Source organism: Balaenoptera musculus, chromosome 17, assembly GCF_009873245.2.
Source record: "Balaenoptera musculus isolate JJ_BM4_2016_0621 chromosome 17, mBalMus1.pri.v3, whole genome shotgun sequence".
Lineage (NCBI taxonomy): Eukaryota > Metazoa > Chordata > Mammalia > Artiodactyla > Balaenopteridae > Balaenoptera > Balaenoptera musculus.
Genome location: NC_045801.1, coordinates 42,390,346 through 42,410,462, shown reverse-complemented (window position 1 = coordinate 42,410,462; position 20,117 = coordinate 42,390,346). Strand labels below are relative to the sequence as shown.

At 39.1% G+C, this 20,117-nt stretch overlaps 1 protein-coding gene across 1 annotated transcript in view; it reads right to left on the bottom strand.

Annotated features, from left to right (window-relative positions):
* Positions 1-2,685: 2,685 nt before the first annotated feature.
* CDH17 (cadherin 17) overlaps positions 2,686-20,117 on the bottom strand; it is an 89,221-nt gene continuing 71,789 nt past the window's right edge. The window contains exons 13-18 of the mRNA XM_036830603.1: positions 17,130-17,374; positions 13,936-14,066; positions 11,558-11,797; positions 6,852-6,968; positions 6,604-6,717; positions 2,686-3,595 (exon numbers count right to left, since the gene is read on the bottom strand). Coding sequence (XP_036686498.1) covers positions 3,495-3,595; positions 6,604-6,717; positions 6,852-6,968; positions 11,558-11,797; positions 13,936-14,066; positions 17,130-17,374 — 948 coding nt within the window. The 3' untranslated portion in view covers positions 2,686-3,494. The remainder of the gene's footprint in view (positions 3,596-6,603; positions 6,718-6,851; positions 6,969-11,557; positions 11,798-13,935; positions 14,067-17,129; positions 17,375-20,117) is intronic.

Sequence of the window (20,117 nt, the reverse complement as noted above, 5' to 3'; positions counted from 1 at the left end):
AAATCAAAAATAGCATTTGTCTTGAGAGAGTCTCCTCATAAGATAACTTTTAGGTTTGAATTCTATTTTTTTCTCTCTTACTATTTTAAAACCTGTTTTAAAACATTGATATTATGAACAAATATTGTATGATTCCATTTATACCTAGCACACCCAAATTCATGGAGACAGAAAGTTAGAATAGTGGTTACCAGGGACTGGAGGTAGGAAGGAATGGGGAGTTCTTATTTAATGAGTAGAGTTTCATTTAGGAAGATGAAAAGGTTCTGGAGGTGGATGATGGTGGTGATTGCCCAACAACGTGAATGGACTTAATGCAACTGAACTGTACATTTCAAAACAGTTTAAATGAGTTTTTAAAATCAAACTGTAAAATATTGTATCTTTTCAGGTAACTTTTAAGGTTCCAAGTTTAATAAGTTCCCATGATGCATATGGCATTACACAGAATCTTGGAAACAAATTATTTCCTTCTTGCCCTAGATACTTCAGAGGTAATCTCAGCTTCCTTCTTGTGAGCTATCTAGACCATGGACCAGCACCCTGAGATCTCTACTCTTAATTTACTGCTCTCCAGAAACCCCTGAGACTTTCTACGTAGCTGCTCACAGGAGTTGCCCCTATACTTCCCATCCCCACCCTGAGACCCTCTCACTCTCCCTGCTATTTCTTAACCATCCAGAAATTCTTGAGGGCTTTGTCACTCACAGCCTCATTCACCACTGCATTCAGCTCTGAGGATGTTTGAACGGAGCATAAGAGTTTGTATGTAGGGAAACGGAGTGTAGTGAAGTGGGAGTTTAAGGCCTCTTTGAGGATACTGTAACTAAAAACAGAGAGAGGATTAGTTTCAGTTTTGTCAAGTGGGTGGCTCTAAGACGACAACAGCATAAGTGGCCTACATGAATCAGCTATTTCATGTATTCATTCTTCAAAAACTTATAGAGGAGCCACTATGAGCCAAGACTTGTCATAGAGACATTGAAAGGATTCCAAGAAGTCCCAGACTAGTTGGGGAGATCAAATGGGCTCTAACTGTAGAACATAAGGTCCATAAGCAAGGCACAAATATGCAATCTTGGTTGCAAGGGCAGAAATATATTGAGCTTTAAGTAATAAGGAATGTACTGGCTCACAGGATAGGAAAGTCCAGGGCAAGGTTGCCTTCAGACACAGCTGGATCCAGGCACTCAACATCTTCAGAATCTTCTCTCAAGTCTCTGTGGTCCTTGTTCTGGGGTAGGCTTACCTTTTGTGGTAACTAGAATGCTCTGAGTTTATTTCCTACTAGTTTAGCAAATTTCACTTAAAGAGAGCTATTTTCTAAGAGTTTCAACAAAATTCTAGAAGTGAGAGATGGGAAGATGGGGGAGAACAGGAAGTTGACTCTACTCAAACTATACAGACTAGGTGTGGAAGAGCCAGGTGAAGGAGAGGGGAAGATGTTTTTCAGTGGAAATGGAACCATCTTTACCAGAAGAGGGAACAGATCCTAGAATTTTCCTCACCACAGTATAGAAGTTTAGATGAGGTAGTGGCCTGGTACCCTGTAGTTTCCTAAGACAAGGCTTTCCAAAGGGACCAGTATATAAATTGGTCTTTAAGCCTTTAGGAATGGGTGGGATCTGGTCGTGGAAGGAAGAGAAGGTTTAGAGGGAAGGCCCACCCAGAGGAAGAACAGCACAAGAAATGTGAATAGTAATCAGTGATTTTAGACGAGAAGGTTATGTGTGATCAGTCCATTATTAGGTGATACAAGTTGGTCCAGAGAGAACAACCCTGAACTGAGGCAGGAGGCATCCCTGAGCCCTCTGAGCAGACCTGCCTTGGGACTGCCTCAGTCTTTCAGGAATAATAAAGTGATTTCCGGAAAATAAGCAGGGCTAGCAATGATGCAATTTTAAGTGAACTAAATGTCATATCACAGTCACTCTTGGTCAAAAACACACAAAAAAATACCTATAGAAGTTGCTGAGAAAGTTAAGCCATTCCTTAGGTTGGGGTATAATTTGCTGTTGGTGCTCTTAGATTTTTGTTTTCTTGTTTTGTCTTTCAGCGTATGGTGAGACAAGAGAGAACCTTGCCATTATGAGATTTCTGATGAGCCTTGTGTGGAAAAAAAACAGGTGAAAGAGCTCAATATCATCCTGAAGCACAGGATAACATTATATCAATACAAGAAAGTAATACTGAGGTCTTAGAAATAGAGTTTGGATATTTTCTTTTGTTTTACTTTTTTGCCTTTAAAAAATATAATAAAAGCCCACAAAGAGGATTATTTATGAAAAACAGAACTCCATGGCCTGCTTCAGCCGTCATTGTAGGAGCACCTTTTCAGATACAAGTTGTTTTCCCAAAAATTCTTGAAAATTCTGAGAGGCTGTGTAATGTTGAATGCTTTCAAGCCTCGAATCAGGAGCCAGAAAACAGCTACAGGGCCTCGAAATGCTTCCAAATGTCTAAGGTTTTCTTATTTAAAATTTTAAAATTCCTAGTGTATCTGCCTTGAACACCCCAATCCACAGTCATGAGCACAGGGAATTTTTATTTCATTGTGGACCCCCTCTTTATGGGTTAATTCTACATGGGAGGCAATTTTGATAAATGACAGATAACCATTGTTATCTAGTCCTTTCCTCAACAAATGCAGAGAACCAGGAAGCAGAGACAAAGAGATCCAAGAAACAAAACCAAAGCCAATGTTTATTCTTGATTTTTGTCACTACATCTTTTGTGCTTCTTTATCTTCCTCTACTGTTAAATATATAATAACTGAAACTTTATTAATATACACATAAAGAAAACATGCGCAGCATGCGAGCATGGTAGGTAGTGAGTAAACAGGTTAGCGGCTGGTGTTGGCACCAGAGTTTATGAAGCAGGCCTCTGCATGGTCTGCAGTGAGTTCATGCTGTTCCCAAGTGCAAAATCCTCCAACGAAAAGCACCATAAGCCACGTGGGGCTAAAGGAGTCTAATAACAACAAAGAGTTTCTGTTCAAACTAAGGGACAGGTCTGCGCTTTAACTTTTTTCCTGAGACTTAGCTTTGTTCTTTCCTCCAACAAATGTTTTAAAATTAGTGAAATACCAAAGGAGATATGGAGGAAGGAGACACGGGATGGAATTAGAAAAAGCATAAATGGAATCCAGGATGTGCTGTGATGGATGACTGATAGATCTCTTGACGAAGAAAAAGATGCACAGAGTATTTCATCAGCCCCTCTTTCCCTAAGAGGGAAAAGCACATACATTTTTGTGTTTGGATAAATAGCTAAGGCTTTTGCAGGGTGGAAAAGTGTCATGAGAAAATGGAAAATATCTCTAATGTCTATAGCACATGAAATATCTAAGAGTAATAAAATAGTAAAGGGCAAGAGGGTATATCATAAAAAATTATAGTGCACATGTTGGATGAAAAGCAAAATTATGGGATTAAATGGTTGTGTTACTGAAATAGTACTTGGTACATAGACTCAAACATTCCTTTTCATATTCAGTTTCTCAGAGGCTTGACTTCAGATGCTTGAGCACTTTCAACATTATGTTGGTCTTTATTCTTCTTTATCTGGAAAAACACAACTGCTAAAATTATACCTAAAAGAGAAAATTCAGAGTCAAATAGATGGAGTCTTAAAATGTACTGTCACATTCATTTATAAAGTAGCACCCGCATAGGAAAAAATGACTCATATAATTTCATTTTTGTTTGTGGTTCAACAAAGTTTCATTGTCCTGGTGATTAAGGGATTCTAGGCATGGGCTTTCTTGGATAAGTAAGCTTACCACTTATCTTGTTGTCAGTAAGTATGTAACAAGTCCCAAGTCATATCGAAGCTGGTGGTGATTGCTGGGTCTCTATCAAGGAATATAGGACCTAATGCCTGCACTACCCTGAAGACTAAGTGTATGAGCATCGGACAGAATTCCTGAACTTCAGACACAGTCAGTAAGTGTTGATTCCAGTTCTTCTTCCTCTTCCCTAGAGGAAGTAGTCCAATGAGAAAAACCAGAAAGCTGTTCTTAGACCAATTCACCTACCTAAAGCCTACTTTCACCATGTCCACATCAAGTATTACATTTTCTTTGCCATCTTCCTCATCACTCCAGCTTGAGTAGACTACCTAACCTCTCTGGTTTCCCCCATCTCTGACCTCCTACAAAATTACATTGTGCATTTTAGCACTAAATGTATACTGTAAATCAGAGACTTATCTGGAAAAGTAAGTTGTTTTTAAGAAATTAACTTGTCAGTAAGTTTACAAGAGGAATCATGGCAAAAAAGACTGGTTGCTCAGAAGCCCGTTAAGAATCTTGCAATAATCCCAACCCTCCTATTTTGAAAAAAGTAAGGATATGAAACTACAAGATCCTATTACTTCTATCTTTAGATCACCAAACTCATCCAATCTTTAACTTGTGGTAAAATTATGAGAGTAAATGGTCATGTTAGAAAACCATGGCATATAAACTCAAAAATCCTTTCAAGATGAGAGGACAAATAGAATAAGAAAAGGCATAGAGGTAGAGGGGAGTTTGATAAGTGAGTAAACCTCAAAAGCCAGCTCAATTAGTATAAAAGGTGTGCACCAAACTGTGGTTCTCAAAGAGAAATGATGGTCACCATGCAATATTAGGATGCGTAATGGTCATGTCACAAAGGCCCTTCTATGTCATAATAATGAGGAATTAGAATGGAAGGGTATAAAGAAATGAGATCCCTTTTAGAGATGTGAATCAGAGTCCAATGTGGTAGATTGGATGGCAGCAGAAAAGACGAGATGCCAAGAGAGCAATTAAGAAGATTTAGAATAATCCCAGCTCTTCCTTTAAAAGAGAAAGGATGTGGAACTGTATAAACCCCTTTACACAGGTGAATTGATGAAGTATCTACTTTTTATTTTTAATACATCTTTTTTGGAGTATAATTGCTTCCTAATGCTGTGTTAGTTTCTGTTGTATAACAAAATGAATCAGTCATATGCATACATATATCCCCATATCCCCTCCCTCTTGAGCCTCCCTCCCACCCTCCTTATTCCATCCCTCTAGGTTTCGCAAAGCACCAAGCTGATCTCCCTGTGCTATGCTGCTGCATCCCACTAGCCATCTATTTTACATTTGGTAGTGTACATATGTTGATGCTACTCTCACTTCACCCCAGCTTCCCCCTCCCCACCCTGTGTCCTCAAGTCCATCCTCTATGTCTACGTCTTTATTCCTGCCCTGCCACTAGGTTCATCAGTACCACTTTTTTTTTTTAGATTCCATATATACATATACGTTAGCATACAGTATTTGTTTTTCTCCTTCTGACTTACTTCACTCTGTATGACAGACTCTAGGTCCACCCACCTCACTACAACTAACTCAATTTCATTTCTTTTCATGGCTGAGTAATATTCCATTGTATATATGTGCCACATCTTCTTTATCCATTCATCTGTTGATGGACACTTAGGTTGCTTCCATGTCCTGGCTATTGTAAATAGTGCTGCAATGAACATTGGGGTACATGTCTCTTTTTGAATTATGGTTTTCTCAGGGTATATGCCCAGTAGTGGGATTGCTGGGTCATATGGTAGTTCTATTTTTAGTTTTTAAAGGAACCTCCATACTGTTCTCCATAGTGGTTGTATCAATTTACATTTCCACCAACAGTGCAGGAGGGTTCCCTTTTCACCACACCCCTTCCAGCATTCATTGTTTATAGATTTTTTGATGATGGCCATTCTGACCCGTGTGAGGTGATACCTCATTGTAGTTTTGATTTGCATTTCTCTAACAATTAGTGATTTTGAGCATCTTTTCACGTGCCTCTTGGCCACCTATATGTCTTCTTTGGTGAAATACAAGTAGCTCATGGAGCTCAACAGCAAAAAAACAAACAACTCAATTAAAAAATGGGCAGAAGAAGTATCTACTTCTAATACTTAACTGGTGGTGAGGACACCAGTTGAAAGAGGGTAAGGACTACAGTAGGCACTTTCTGTTTACAAAAAAGAAGACAGGGAACTCTGCTGTCTAGCCGGGCCAGGGGCCATGGCAGAGTGAGGCCTGTGATGCAGTGGAATTATTCTGAGATAATAAAGAATCAAGGCCCGCAGTCACAAAACATAAAAAGGGGAGTTCTGCAAAATTTCAGGTATGCCAGCATCTCCACTGGAAGGCTACCTTCTACCTATTCCAACAATGGCAGACTAGACCATAAGCTCTGTGAGTGAAGGATCTGTGTATGTCTGTCACTGTGTTCCCCACCAAGCACAGTGCCTGACACATAGCAGAGGCACAGCTACTGCATTTCTTTCTCTTTCATCATGAAAACTTGGTAACTAGGCATAAAATACATTAATTTATTCTTTAAAGCCTCTTATGCTGTATTTCCCAAACTAACCAGCAAGGCAGTGATAGGTAGAGGGTGGTACTAAAGCAGTAGCTCCCAATCAGGAAAGTTGGATATGGTTTACTGGTGATCTATATTCTTGGTTATTGCCTAGATTGCCATTTGAGCAGCCCCAGACCAGTCCATGAAGTCAGACCCTGATGTGAGCTTATGTTTCCAAGGCCCAGAACAGAAATCCTTGAATCTGAGAAATTATACTCACCAATGACCAAAAAGGTGGTAAGGAGTACACCAACTGTCACGCCCACAGTGGGTATCCCAGGCATGTGACCTGCTGGTTGGAAACACCTATCTTCCACACACTTGCAGAAAGTAACTGAAAAACAGAACAATATTTCGTAGATAAATTTTCGAGCGAACAATTGCAGAATCCCATCTCAAAGACAAGAAGTCCTACAAACTACCATATTGACAGACATTATCCCAAGTTGCCTGCAGCAAAATATCTACCTGGTAAAGAGACAGTCCCTTCCAAGGGTGGCCGACCACCATCATTGATGCGGACTGGGATGTGGTAAACTCTCTCCTCAAAGCCTGTGTGCTTGGTGGAGAGGCTGGCATGAGTTCCTGTCAGAATAGGGAAAAAATGACTGACATGAAAACACAACTGTAGGCCCCTGGATGAGCAGGAATAAAGCTCATCTCTGTATCATATAATACTAAAGTTGACTGGGAAATGGTTAGATATAAGTATGAGTTAAACTACCAAAAGTATCACCACTCCACAGGTACCCTCCATAATGTCAAAAAGGATGCTAAAGCATCCTTCAAGTTCTCAATTCATGACTTCTCTGTAGAAATGAGTACTAAATATAGTAGGTTGTCATTACTCATGGTAGTTATGTTCTATATAGTGACCGCAAACACTGAATTAGAAAGAGAAAACATATTTGAAAAAATAACTGCTAACTTTTTTTCCAAATTTGATGAAAAGTCTAAATCCTCAGATCCAAGAAGACAGACAAATCTTAGGAAAAAGAAAAATGAACAAAACTACACCAAGTCACATAATACTCAAATTACTTAAAACTAGTGAAAAAGAAAATCTTAAAGACATCCAGAGAAAAAAGACACATGACATTCAAAGGAACGAAGAAGAAACAATACAATCCAGAACACAATGGAGAAATATCTTTAAAGTACTCAAAGAAAAAAGTCTCAATAAGTTTAAAAATATTCCAGTCAAATGTTCTCTGTTCACTACAGAATTAAATTAGAAATCAGTAACCAGGAATATGTGGGAAATCCCCACATATATGAGAACTAAATAGCCCACTTCTAAATAAACCATGTGTCACAGGAGAAATCTAAAGGGAAATTAGAAAGTATTTTGAACTGAATGAAAATGAAAACATATCAAACTTTATAGAATACAGCTAACATGACACTAAGAGATAAATTTATAGCACCAAATGCCTGTGTTAACAAAGAAAAAGTTCTCAATTGCCTCAGCTTCCATCTAAATAAAAATAGAACCAGAAGAGCAAGCTAAATACAACATAAGAAGAATAAAGGAAATAACAAAGATCTGAACAATGAAATACAAAACAAAAAAATAGAGCAAGATCAATGAAACCAAAAGCTGGTTCATTGAGAATATATCAACAAAATTAATAACCTCTAGCCAGCTTGATCAGGACCAAAAAAGAGGCAGAATTTTCTAATATCAGAATGAGGTGATATCACTACATATTCTGCAGATATTAAAAGAATAATAAAATAACATTATGAATAACTTTGTGCCAAGAAATTAGACAAATCAAATGAAATAGAGAAATTATTTGAAAGAAACAAACTAACAAGCTCAACCAAAAATAAATCTATAACTTGAGTAACCCTATATCTATTAAAGAAATTGAATTTGTAGTTAACTTATGGTAAGGACACCAGTTGAAAGAGGGTAAGGACTACAGTAGGCACTGAGTCCTACTGTAGAAAACTTTGGGCCAGAAACCTTCACTGGTGAATTCTATCAAACATTAAGGAAGAAATAAAAAACAATTTTACACAAACTTCCAGGTAATTGAAGAGGTAGAGCCCTTCCTAACTCATTCTATGAAGCCAGCACTACTCTGATACCAAAATCAGACGAAGACACTGCAAGAAGAGAAAAATACAGACCAATATCCCTTATGAATATAGATAGAAATATCCTTAAAATTTTAGCAGATAAAATCCAACCGCATATAAAAATGCTAATATTTCACCACCAAGTAAGCTTTATCCCAGGAAGAGAAGACTGAATTAACATCCAAAAGTTGATTGATATACTTCTCCAGTTAACAGACAAAAACAACAATAACCAAAACCCCAAATCAACCATACAATCATCTCAATAGATGCAGAAAAAAAACCCTGAAATTTTTAGCACCCATTCCTAATTAAAAAAAACCAAAAAGCACCTCTCAGCAAGTTAAGAATAGAATATAAAGTCCTTAGTCTGATAAAGGGCATCTACAAAAAACCTATAGCTAACTTTATACTTAATGGTGAAAGACTATTAATGCCTTCTCCCTAAGATCAGGAACAAGCTAAGTTGTTTCTGCTCTCACTACCTTCATTCAATATTGTCCTGAAGATTTTAGCCTATAAGAAAGCAAGCTAAAGATATAAAAGCCATCCAGACTGGAAAGGAAATAAAACATAATTCACAGACAACATGACTGTCTACGTAGAAAATCTATGAATATGTAAGAAAAAGAGGGAGAGAGAACTAACAAGTGAGGTCAGCAATGTTATAGGCTACAAGATCAACATACAAAAATCATCAATTATATTTCCACATCCTGGAATTACTTAAAAATTTTAAATTTTTAAATATTTAAAATAGCATAAACATATGAAATGCTTAGGGGAAATTCTATAAGAACTATACATTGAAAATTAAAACACATTGCTCAGAGAAAGTAACGAAGACTTAAATAAGTGGAGACATAATCATATTCATGGATTGGAAAATTCGATTTTGTTCAGATGTAAATTCTCCCCCAAATTCAGCTATAGATTCACACAATCTCAATCACAATCTGCATAGGCTTTTTGGGTAGAAATAGACAAGTTCAATTCTAAAATTTATATAGAAATGCAAAATAAATGTTTTGAAAAAGAACAAAGCAAGGACATTTACACTACCTGATTTCAAGTCTTACTATTGAGCTGCAGTAATCAAAACATTAGAGTATTGTTATAAGGACAAAGAGATCAGTGAAACAGAAAAGAAAGTCCAGAAATAGACTCATATATATGTGGTCACTTGATTTTTGACAAAGCTGCCAAGATAATTCAATGTGAAAAGGATATTTTCAATAAATAGTGTTTAAACAATTAGATAGCCATAACTGTAAAAGCTAAAACTATAAGACCTCTGGCAGAAAAAAAATTAGAAAAATTTAGTGACCTTGGCAAAAATTTCTTAATACCCAAAATAGTCACAAATTATAGAAGAAAAAAATCAGTAAACCAGATGTCATCAAAAAATTTTAATTTGCTCTTCAAAAGGCACTGTTACAAAATAAAAACATAAGCCATGGCCTGGGAAAAAATATTTATAAACATATATCTGACAAAGAACTTGAATCTAGACTATATAAAGAATGTTTATGACGCAACAACAGAAGCCAAACTGCTAAATATTTTAAGCAGGCACAATATTTGACCAGACACTACACCAGTGAAGATATATGGATGGCAAATAAACATATGAAAAGATGTTCAACACCATTAGTCATTAAGAAAATATAAATTAAAACCATAATGAAATACTACACTCTCACTACAATGGCTAAAATTAAAAAGACTGAGCATAGCAAGCATTGGGAAGAATACTAAGCAACTAGAATTCTCATTCACTGGTGGGAATGTAAAATGTTACAGACTATTCGGGAAGCAATTTGATATTCTCTTAAAAATTGGACTGTATAGCTACCACATGGTGACTTGTAGGTATTTAACCAAGAAAAATGAAAACATAGCTCCTACAAAGCACTTGTTCACAAATGTTCATAGCAGCTTTATTTGAAATAGCAAAAATTGGAAGCAATTTAAGTAATAATCAATATGTTAATGAATAATAAATCATGATATAGTCACACAATGGAATACTACTCTACAATATAAAGGAGTGAAGTGTTGATATATGCAACAACATGGTGAAATCCCCAAATAAGTATACTAAGTGATATTCGCCAAACAAAAAAAGAGTACATGCTCTTATTTTATTTAGATAAAATTCTTGAAAATGCAAACGAATCTATAGTGACAGGAAGCAGATCAGTGATTACCTGGGGGTGAGGGATGGACAGTGTGGGGTGGAAAATAGGGATTGCAGCAGAGCATGAATAAAACTTTGGGGGTGGTGGAACTGTTCTTATCTGATTGTGCTGATGGCTTCAATAGTATATACATATACTGATTTTTATAAAATTGTATGCTTTAAATATGTGCTGTTAATTGTAAGTCAATTACATTTCAGTAAAGCTCTTTTTGAAAATCATGATGAGCGGGTTTCCCTAGTGCGCAGTGGTTAAGAGTCCACCTGCCAATGCAGGGGACACGGATTCGAGCCCTGGTCCGGGAAGATCCCACATGCCGTGGAGCAACTAAGCCCATGTGCCACACTACTGAGCCTGCACTCTAGAGCCCACGTGCCACAACTACTGAGCCCGTGCACCACAACTACTGAAGCCCTCATGCCTAGAGCCCATGCTCGGCAACAAGAGAAGCCACCGCAATGAGAAGCCCACGCGCCGCAACCAAGAGTAGCCCCCGCTCGCCGCAACTAGAGAAAGCCCGTGCAGCAAGGAAGATCCAACACAGCCAAAAATAAAAATAAATAAAATAAATAAATTTATTTTTTAAAAAATCATGATGAAACCTGTTTCTCAGCTGCCGCTGGAAATTTTGCAATGCTGCTCTGATTGTCCAACTATTCATGTACACTAAGAGAGATGTTGTGTATTAACAATCTTTCTTTCCTCCAAACCCCGGGGGGCTTTCAACCCTCTGGAGAGCTTGCCTGTGCAAGTTTCCACAGCATAAACTTCCTTCCTGGAGCGTGGAAGAAAGCTCTGTGTTGAGTGCTGCTTGCATACCAAGGCAAATAAAAACTCACTCCATCGCCCATCAGTGTTTTTCTCGATGTTCTTTTGACAACTCACCATTGATTTTGGAAACTTCCCAGTCTTTTTGTAAGCTTTCACTGCCAAGGGAAAATGTAAAGTGTCGACCCCGAAATGACTGCTGATCATCATCAGTGGCCTCGAAAATGAGACTTTCGGGTGCTTTAGGGGGATGGCAGAAGAACAAGCCTGTGTACTCCTTGGCCAGCCGCGGCGGGTTGTCGTTCACATCCATGAGGGTCAGGTGGAATTGCGCCATGGAGCTTAAGGAGGATCCACCTAAGGAATTGAACCATTGAAATAGGGTATCTGCTTTCTCATTCTCCTCTCAATAAGAAAGGATATTTCCTTTTCTTTAAACAAGAATTTACAATTCAGACCTAGTTTCATTTTCTGCTTAGAAAGTCTTGATAATAATAAGAATTATGTGCTAATATTTTATATACATTACTTCAAAACAACACTGGTGTACATTTACAGATGAGAAGACAGGTTCAGAGAAGTTGTGTGACTTGCCCAAGGTCACACAGCGGTAGAGAGGCTTCCAACCCAGGGGATCTGACTCTAGAGCCCACACCTTTAATTGCTCAACACTGACTTAGGCATGTTCGTTAAGTTTTCTAAGGCTCATTTCTTCAGCTGTAAAATGTGACTTTATGAGGATCTGACATGTATTCTTAGAAAATTGTACAGAGCTGTACAAATGTTATTTGCTGTGGTATTGTGGAGAAAATTTTGACCTCTGTAGCCTGAACAATTGGTAACTGTGTGATCATGGGCAAGTTACTTCTCAGTACCTTGGTTTCTTCATACATCAAATACGGTCAATAATAGTACCTACCCCCATAGTTTTGTATGAGGGGTAAGTGCTTAGAACAGGATGGTCAGTACAACGTAAACACTTACTATTCTCATTCTCCCTGATGTTTCTAGAATTTCTGACTCCGAGCTGCTTCAATTCCAGTAAACCCTATTTGCCTGCTTTTCTTGTCGGCTGTCTCCTTAACCAAAGGAGGAAGTCATTTCATCAATGTGTATCATTTCAGGGCCAACAACTGCAAACAGAGCAGGGTTTTGAACCCTGGTTTTGATTCATGAAACTTCTAAAATGTGAGAGGCCTTTAGGACACATCTAAAGCGAAGTGCTGACCCCACAGTACATTTTAGCGGAAGGGACAGCACAAAGGCTTAGCCAGAAACTTCCTGCTGATTAAATCAGGAACTTTTAAATTGAGAGTTAAATTTATAGAGTGTGATAGTGGTATGTGCTAGAAGCACATCAACTAGAAGTAAGAGAGAGAGCCAGTCCCCGACCTGCCTCAGCGAGGCCGGTCCACTCACACACACCATTCCAAGTTCGACACACGCTTCTGCATGTCTACCCTCATTGGTTTAACGTGACTGCAGTACTTTTGTTTTTCTTCATCTTTTCACAGACAGGGACCATTTTCATGATTCCCACCTATTGGAATGTTCCACATTCCAGCTCCCAACCCTGGGCTTCACATTTTGAAAGTTTCCTTCTTTGGCATAAAACTATATTTATTTAGTCATAATTTGTTCAATTCTAATTTTTTGGTAAACCAGGCAGATATATTTATTGTCTAATTAGAGGCTCTGACCAGCATAAGAGCAACAGAATCCCGACTCCAAGTTGGAAAATTCCATTTAAACGTAAAGAAACTCAGTGTTTTAATCACAAGCCTGGTAAGCATAATATTCCTGTGAGTTTATTTTTATAGATTATATAAGATTCAAACATCCTTGGCTTATCTTTATAATAAATCTTTCCTTTCAAAAGTTCACCCGGTTTCATCAAAACAGATATCCAGGGCCACCCAAATCTACCAAATCAGAAGCTGCAAGGTGAATTCCTATCTGTATTGAACAAGCTCCCAGGTGATTCTGGCATATATAAAGTTGAGAACATTGAATAAAACATTTTATGTTTCAAAAGGATGAGACCTCGGTCACTGCAATTTAAGCCTGAAGGAGCAAGTAATAGTCTAGGTCAGCAGGGCAGTGGTTTGACCCTGCTCCCTGGAGAAACCCACAGCCACTTTGGAGGAAAGGAGGTAGCTCAGTGGGGACACAGGAACCTTCCTAGAAGCTGTGGTCCCTTCAGGACACCCCAGAGTAAGCAGCAGCCCTGAAGCCTAGCCAGCCTCCAGGTGCATCCCTGCCTGAAAGAGCCCTGCTACCGGGCACGGGGGTTCTCATCTTGAACAAAACTGAGGTGTGAGCACTTCTCTCCACTTTTGTACCCTTCTCATTTTTCCACTGTAAGATATTCTGACAATTTGACCCAGTTTCCCACCCACCTCACCCTCCTTCCCATTTCTACTGATGTAGCCCCTAATCATTTGTGTTACCTTTTATTTATTATTTTTTAAATTTATTTATCTATTTAGGCTCACCTACTTCTGTTGCCACCACTTGTACCCGATACAGACTTTCAGCTTCCCTGTCCAGCGGAGCCACACTAAAGATCTCGCCGGTGACGGGGTCAATTTTTAGCCAACCTCTCTTGTCACCTCTTAATGAATAACTTTAGTAAGAGAAAAGAGCAAAAGGAAGCCCACGTTACTCTGCATGAAAATGTAAGATAGTTTATGCATCACTATGCTATTATATCAGCACTATTCCTTGCATATTACTGACAACATATTTAAAGAAGCATGATCTAATATTATTACTGCTTTATTTGTATACCATCTGCCTTCAAAGGGAGGATCTGTTCATCCTTACAAAGTGGTTTTTGTACTTGTTTTAAAAGAAAAGGTATAGTCACAAACCCTAGCAGAAAAAAGTTAAACTTTTCTGGCAATCAAAGATTTTCAATTAAAACAACCTGGAATTATCTTTTAAAATTGATTAGCAAACCGCCCCCTCTCAGAAAACTTGAACACTCATTGGTGGAAATGTGTGAATGGGTGGATACTCAGAGGCTACTGGTGGGTGGCACAGTGAATTCCTCATTCAGCAGACATCTATTGAGGGCTTAGCAAACATCAGGCTGTGGACCAAGAGAGGAGATTACAAAAAGAGGTTCTAGGCCAGTGGAGGAGACAGACACAGAGACAGATAATTCCAGTAAAATGTGGTGAATACAAAGAGGCCATGTGGAATCCCAAATAAGTTAAGGGGAATCAGAGAAGTCTTTCTGAAAGAGTAGATGTTAACTAAAGCAAGAAAAAGAAGGATGCTTTAAGCACAAGGAATTGTATGAACTAAGGCTGAGAGGCCAAGGAGTAGCTTAGGGTGTGGAGGCATCAGACGTTCCAGCAGTGGTGGGATAAAATATCAATAGGACGCAGTGGATGGCAAAAGATGAAGCCAGAGGGATTGGAAAGAGCTGGATCATGAGAAGCAGTTGGGCAGCCAGGGAATGGTGGTAAGCAGGACGGTGACCTAGTCATGTTTGTGTCTTCAGTGGAACTCATTGGTAGGTGTATGAAAGGTGAATTTGAGAGAGACGAGCCTAGAACCCAGGAAAACCAATTTCTATAGCCTTTTGGGAACAACACATCAGAGCCATAAGGATGTCTATATCTTTAGGTCAAAGAATCCCACCTCTGAAAATGTTCTCCAAATAAAACACAATTGAATAGAAGTTAAAAAAAAGAATTATATACATACATTCAAAACTTTTCTAGAATTAAAAAAAAAAATACTGGAAGCAACCTACATGTCCAGTAGTAGGAGAATGATTAAGAAGTTATGATGTGTTAGTTCAAATTAATTTTTCCCCAGTGTTAGAATATTCTATATGCCAAGCACTGTGTTAGGTTATGTGTATGGTCGGTGAATTAAAAATTCCTATGCAGTCGGGATTTCTGAGTGAGACAGACACCCTTTGGAGGGTTTTCAGAGGAGTCACATGATCTGATTTACTTTTTTAAAGACCCACAGTCTGCAGTGAATGGACTCAGGGAGGGGTGGAGGAGATGATTATGGTGACCTGGACCCTTGCAGAAGTGGTGAGAAGCAGGTGGATTCTGGATATATTTCAATGAAAGAATCTCTAATATTTACTGATACATTGGATTAGGAGCCATTGGGTGCTAATGGATTCTAAGTTTGTGGACCTGAAAGAAAGAAAAGAATTAAATTGCTCAGGCTTTGGCAGCTTTGGAGTCATCCTTAATTCTTAACTGACTCATTACTAGCATTCGAACTATTGATTATTCCTCATTCATGAAGTATTTTTTTCAGTTGTCTCTTACAGGACACTCCCTTTCTCAGTCTTCTTTCTCATCTTCCTGATTTTAACTTAATAGTACATGCGTTATATCTTTTCCTGGATCCATCTGAGGAATGATCTTAAATGCCTTTGTTTTCTCCACTCATAAACTCAAATTTTTACTCACTTGTCTCTGACTAATAACTTTCATAGCATTCTCATAAGGGAGCTAGAAGTATTTGTTAAACAATAAATGGTTGTTAAATTAGGAACATTTTGTGCCCCATCATAATTAGTGACTCTGATGTATGAAGCAGTATCTACACTATCCATACAGTACAACCCAAGTCTTCTTTCCTTTCTCATATTTGTCTTTATGAAAGTTGGCAAGTGCTTGCAGAGCGAAACAGTAGGTGGGATCTTTACTCTGACAGACAATAAGAAAAAGGTCTTGGAACTGATTCCAATTGCCTAAATGATCTTTCAATGGGAGGCAAAACTCCCCTTAAATGTTTAGAGGCACTTAAGGAATTGTCATTCATAACCACATGCATGGGTTTTAAGTCATGCTAAAATATTTGTCATGCCATGGACAGTAGGACTGATGTTATACAATAGAAGCAAAAGATCGGGGTTCAAGTCCTATCTGTGTGCTTATTAACTAGATGGTCTTAGAAAGGTTATAGATATTGATACAGATATGGATACATACACATACATATGTTATCTTGGAAAAATTAATTATCATTGTACATATTTAAGGCAAATCTGTGTGGGTTCTATTGCACTGAAGAAAAAAAAAAAGATTGAGAATTGCTAAGATAGAAAGAGTTATATATCTTGTTTAACCTTCTTAGCCCATGTACTCATCTCTCCAGGGCTGAGTTCTGGAATGAGTCTTATTGCCCCAGACCTGCTCTCTGCAAAGCTGAGGATCCTATACAACCCCCTTTGAGAAGATTCCCTTCACCCTGTCAGGTGGCTGAGTCTGCCCAGTCAGGTTTTTTGCTTTATTCTTCTGTTTAGAACTCCAGTTCGCCTTAGGGGCTGGAACTCTTCCCAGACCCTGGTCCCATGACTGGTCCAGACAGAGGGCTTAGCTTTGGACAGCCCAGTCTCTAGACCCCACCTCCTGAACTCACCAGCTCTCAGCTGGGACCTGCAGTAGGCAGGCTGGGGTGGAATCTGACCCGCTTCCCGCTTGCCCAAGCCTGGATTCTCACTGATGCCCCCCAGGGTACTGGCACCTGCCAGACCCAAGGGCAGATTCACCAAGTGCACTGGAACATGGCCTCAGATTACTGGCTGCTCCCTTAGGGGAGAATCCTGGAGTCAGGCCAGCTTCTCTGCCCCTCCCAGCCCTTCTTCCTCCCCACCATCTGTGACCACAGTGCGCGGCTAGGCCTGCCCAGCACTGCTCTCCTCTACCTTATGTCCAGACCTTCCGGATCCTTGGCAGTCACGTTGCCCACTTTAGTGCCTTTAGCCACATCCTCACTGACTTTTGCTTGGTATACTTGTTGGGAAAATTGTGGTGCTTCATTCACATCTGTCACAATAAGTCTGAATGTAGCAGAAGAGCTGGCATTGTACTGTACACCAAGCACCAGAGGCTCAGGATTTTCTGCTTGGACCACAATATTGTGAACGGCTACTGCTTCAAAATCAAGAGGCTGTGTAGGGGAAAAAAAGAAGGAAAATTAATTGGGGGATAATTAGCTCTCTTAAGATTCATTCCCTATGTTCCTTGAAAAACGCTTACAGAGCAGCAGTTCTTAATCTAGTGTCAGCAAAAACTTACTTTTCAGGATAATAGAGCCATGGAAAAGTTTTTGCTGCAGGACTTCTCAGGACTTTTAAGATGCTAATGTGTGTTCTGACTCTCCTAGAAGAGGAAATCAATGCAGCACTCCTCAAATTTATTAACCCTGGAGTAATTCATTCATTCAGCAGAAACTTACTGATTCTCTCAAGACGGTTCTCAGAAGTCATTGGGAAATGCTTATGCAGAGATTTTCACATTGGTGGAGGATGATTTCCCAGAAACCTCAGAACTCAAACCTCAAAATAAAAGACTTTAAACTCATGGAGGGTGGGAGAGGTTAGCAGAGACAATCAAGAAATCGATGGTCTGCTCTGGTTCAAGCCATGTCGGACAGGACCAGGAATGAAAATCAAGAAACTAATTTTGGTTTAGTTTGAGGAAGAATTTAACGGTTAGGGTTACCCAAGACAGAAAGAGTTGCTTCAAAAAGCAAGTTCGTAACTCTGGAAGCTTTCAAGAATAGGCTTAAACAATACATGTCAGGCTAGCATAAAAGGACTTAAGTATCATTTAAGCAATTGTTTTTTTTAAAAATATCACCCAAACAATTGGTTTACATTCTTTTAAGGTTTCTCTCAAGGCAGAGTCCATAATTCTATGGGGAAAAAGTCCTAATCCTAGAGACCTGCTGAGTAGTGAGACAGACCCTAAAGTAGGGCTTCTAAAGGGGGAAAAAGGGGCTTCCTGGGATCCAAGAACTCCTAGAAACCAAACTCTAAATATTGTATTGTTAAAAAGAAACAGGAGGCCCAAAATGGGGTCACTTGTGCTAAACCCCATGTCAACAAACCAAAACTTAATACCTAACCTAATTACAGTCTCAACCCCTGCCCAGAAATGCAACCTTTAACTAATCAACCTGGAATTACCTCATCAGAACTAGTGAGGTAATCTGCCCAATAGGCCCTTTTGTTCCCTTTAGGAGGGCAACCTTGCCTGAAACAATGCATTCTTTGCTAATAATTTCCTTTTTCCACCTCCTTTCTGCCTTTAATAACCTCTCCTTTTCTACAGCTTGGCAGAGGTTCTTTCTATTTGCTAGATTGCTAATGCCCAATCCATTAATTGTTTACTAAAGCCAATTGGATCCTTAAATTTCCTCAGTTGAATTTTTGTTAACAAATTTGGTGGCAGTGGTGGGATTGAAGGAGACTTACAACAGCTTTGAGGATAATGAGAAACACAGGTGTGGTACCCCTCAAAAACTCTAAGTTCACCGTCCTTCTTGCCATTTCTAAGAGCTGGGGGTAAACCCCTCTGAGCTCCACTCTCTTTGTGTTTAGCTCCTGATCCAATTGGCTTTCCAGTCCAGGGCTCAGTGGGTCAGCTTGAGCTGGCAGATGGTTCCATGCAGAACCTGAGTCTCTAGCCCTTGGTTCTGTCTGAAGTTCCCCTCGGTTGTATAGAATCCCTTTCCCTAGTTCCACTCCACATTCCCCATTTACTGGAGTCTGTTGACTTAATCCACGCTGGGAATTGCTGATGGTGTGCACAGCCTTCTCTTGGTCAGTCTGCAGTAACATCTCTTGGTTACCTCTGGTGTGTTAAGGTGTACATGTTTGTTTGTCTTATTTTGTGTGGATAAGGGCTATTGCTAGCAGAGATCTCAGAAGCCAAAAAAAAAACAACAAAGCTGCAAAATTTGGTGGGTACATATGGAGCATTTAAGGGCTGTTAGAGTGCTCACCACCTAACTCAAAGACTCCTGTATTAGGATAAGTTGGTCATAGAACAGGTTAGATTGATACAGACCACCTGCCAACCTAAAAAAAATTTCTGTGCAACAAGGTACAATACATGGTAAAACAATGCATAATCCCCAAGTCAGAGGCACAGGCCTTTTAGGTATTAGTTCAGCATAGCTAATGGGATCCATAAACTCTAAAGAGTTAAGTGTGCCACCTTCCAGCATACTTGCTTATTTTATGTCTAAAAACTATGTCTCAGGAGCTATAAATACCTACCAAAAAATGGCCAAAATTTTACTAAAGACAACCTAGAATTTTGTGCATAAGAACTTGGCTTGGTAACCATCGGATTGAGGTCCCAAATATGGCTGAACAGAAAGTAATGGAAGTTGAACTCCATTTGCTGCTAAGGGTCCTAGCAAACTGCTGCCAGCCCTCAGGGGAATGACAATGACCATCATGAGGAACGTTCCAATTAGATAAAAGCATTTAAGAATTGCACTTAAAATCAAGGAATACCAATTTTAATTGGCATGCAGAAGCCTCCAAAAGACTTAAAAATTCCAAAATAGTGTCATTGAAAATTTCATTGCAAGAGGCTAATAAAAAATTAGAGATATAAAAGGTACCCAAAAAAGACTATAGGACTGACATAATTCCTAGTGTTCCCCTCCATCCTCCTTTACTAGAATATTCATTCTGGTAATCTTCTGTCTGAATTGCCTCTCCACTCTGAAGAAACTATTAATTAGTTACCTTTTATTAATAAAATACGAGCTTGGCTTGGCTTTCTGCCTACCTAGGGCAAGCAGGCTGTCAGTTTTTTCCTTTCGCTATCTTTGGGAGTAACTCTGGATCTTGGAAAGGTAGTAACCTTTGCACCCTCTTTGAGGATACCTCTTG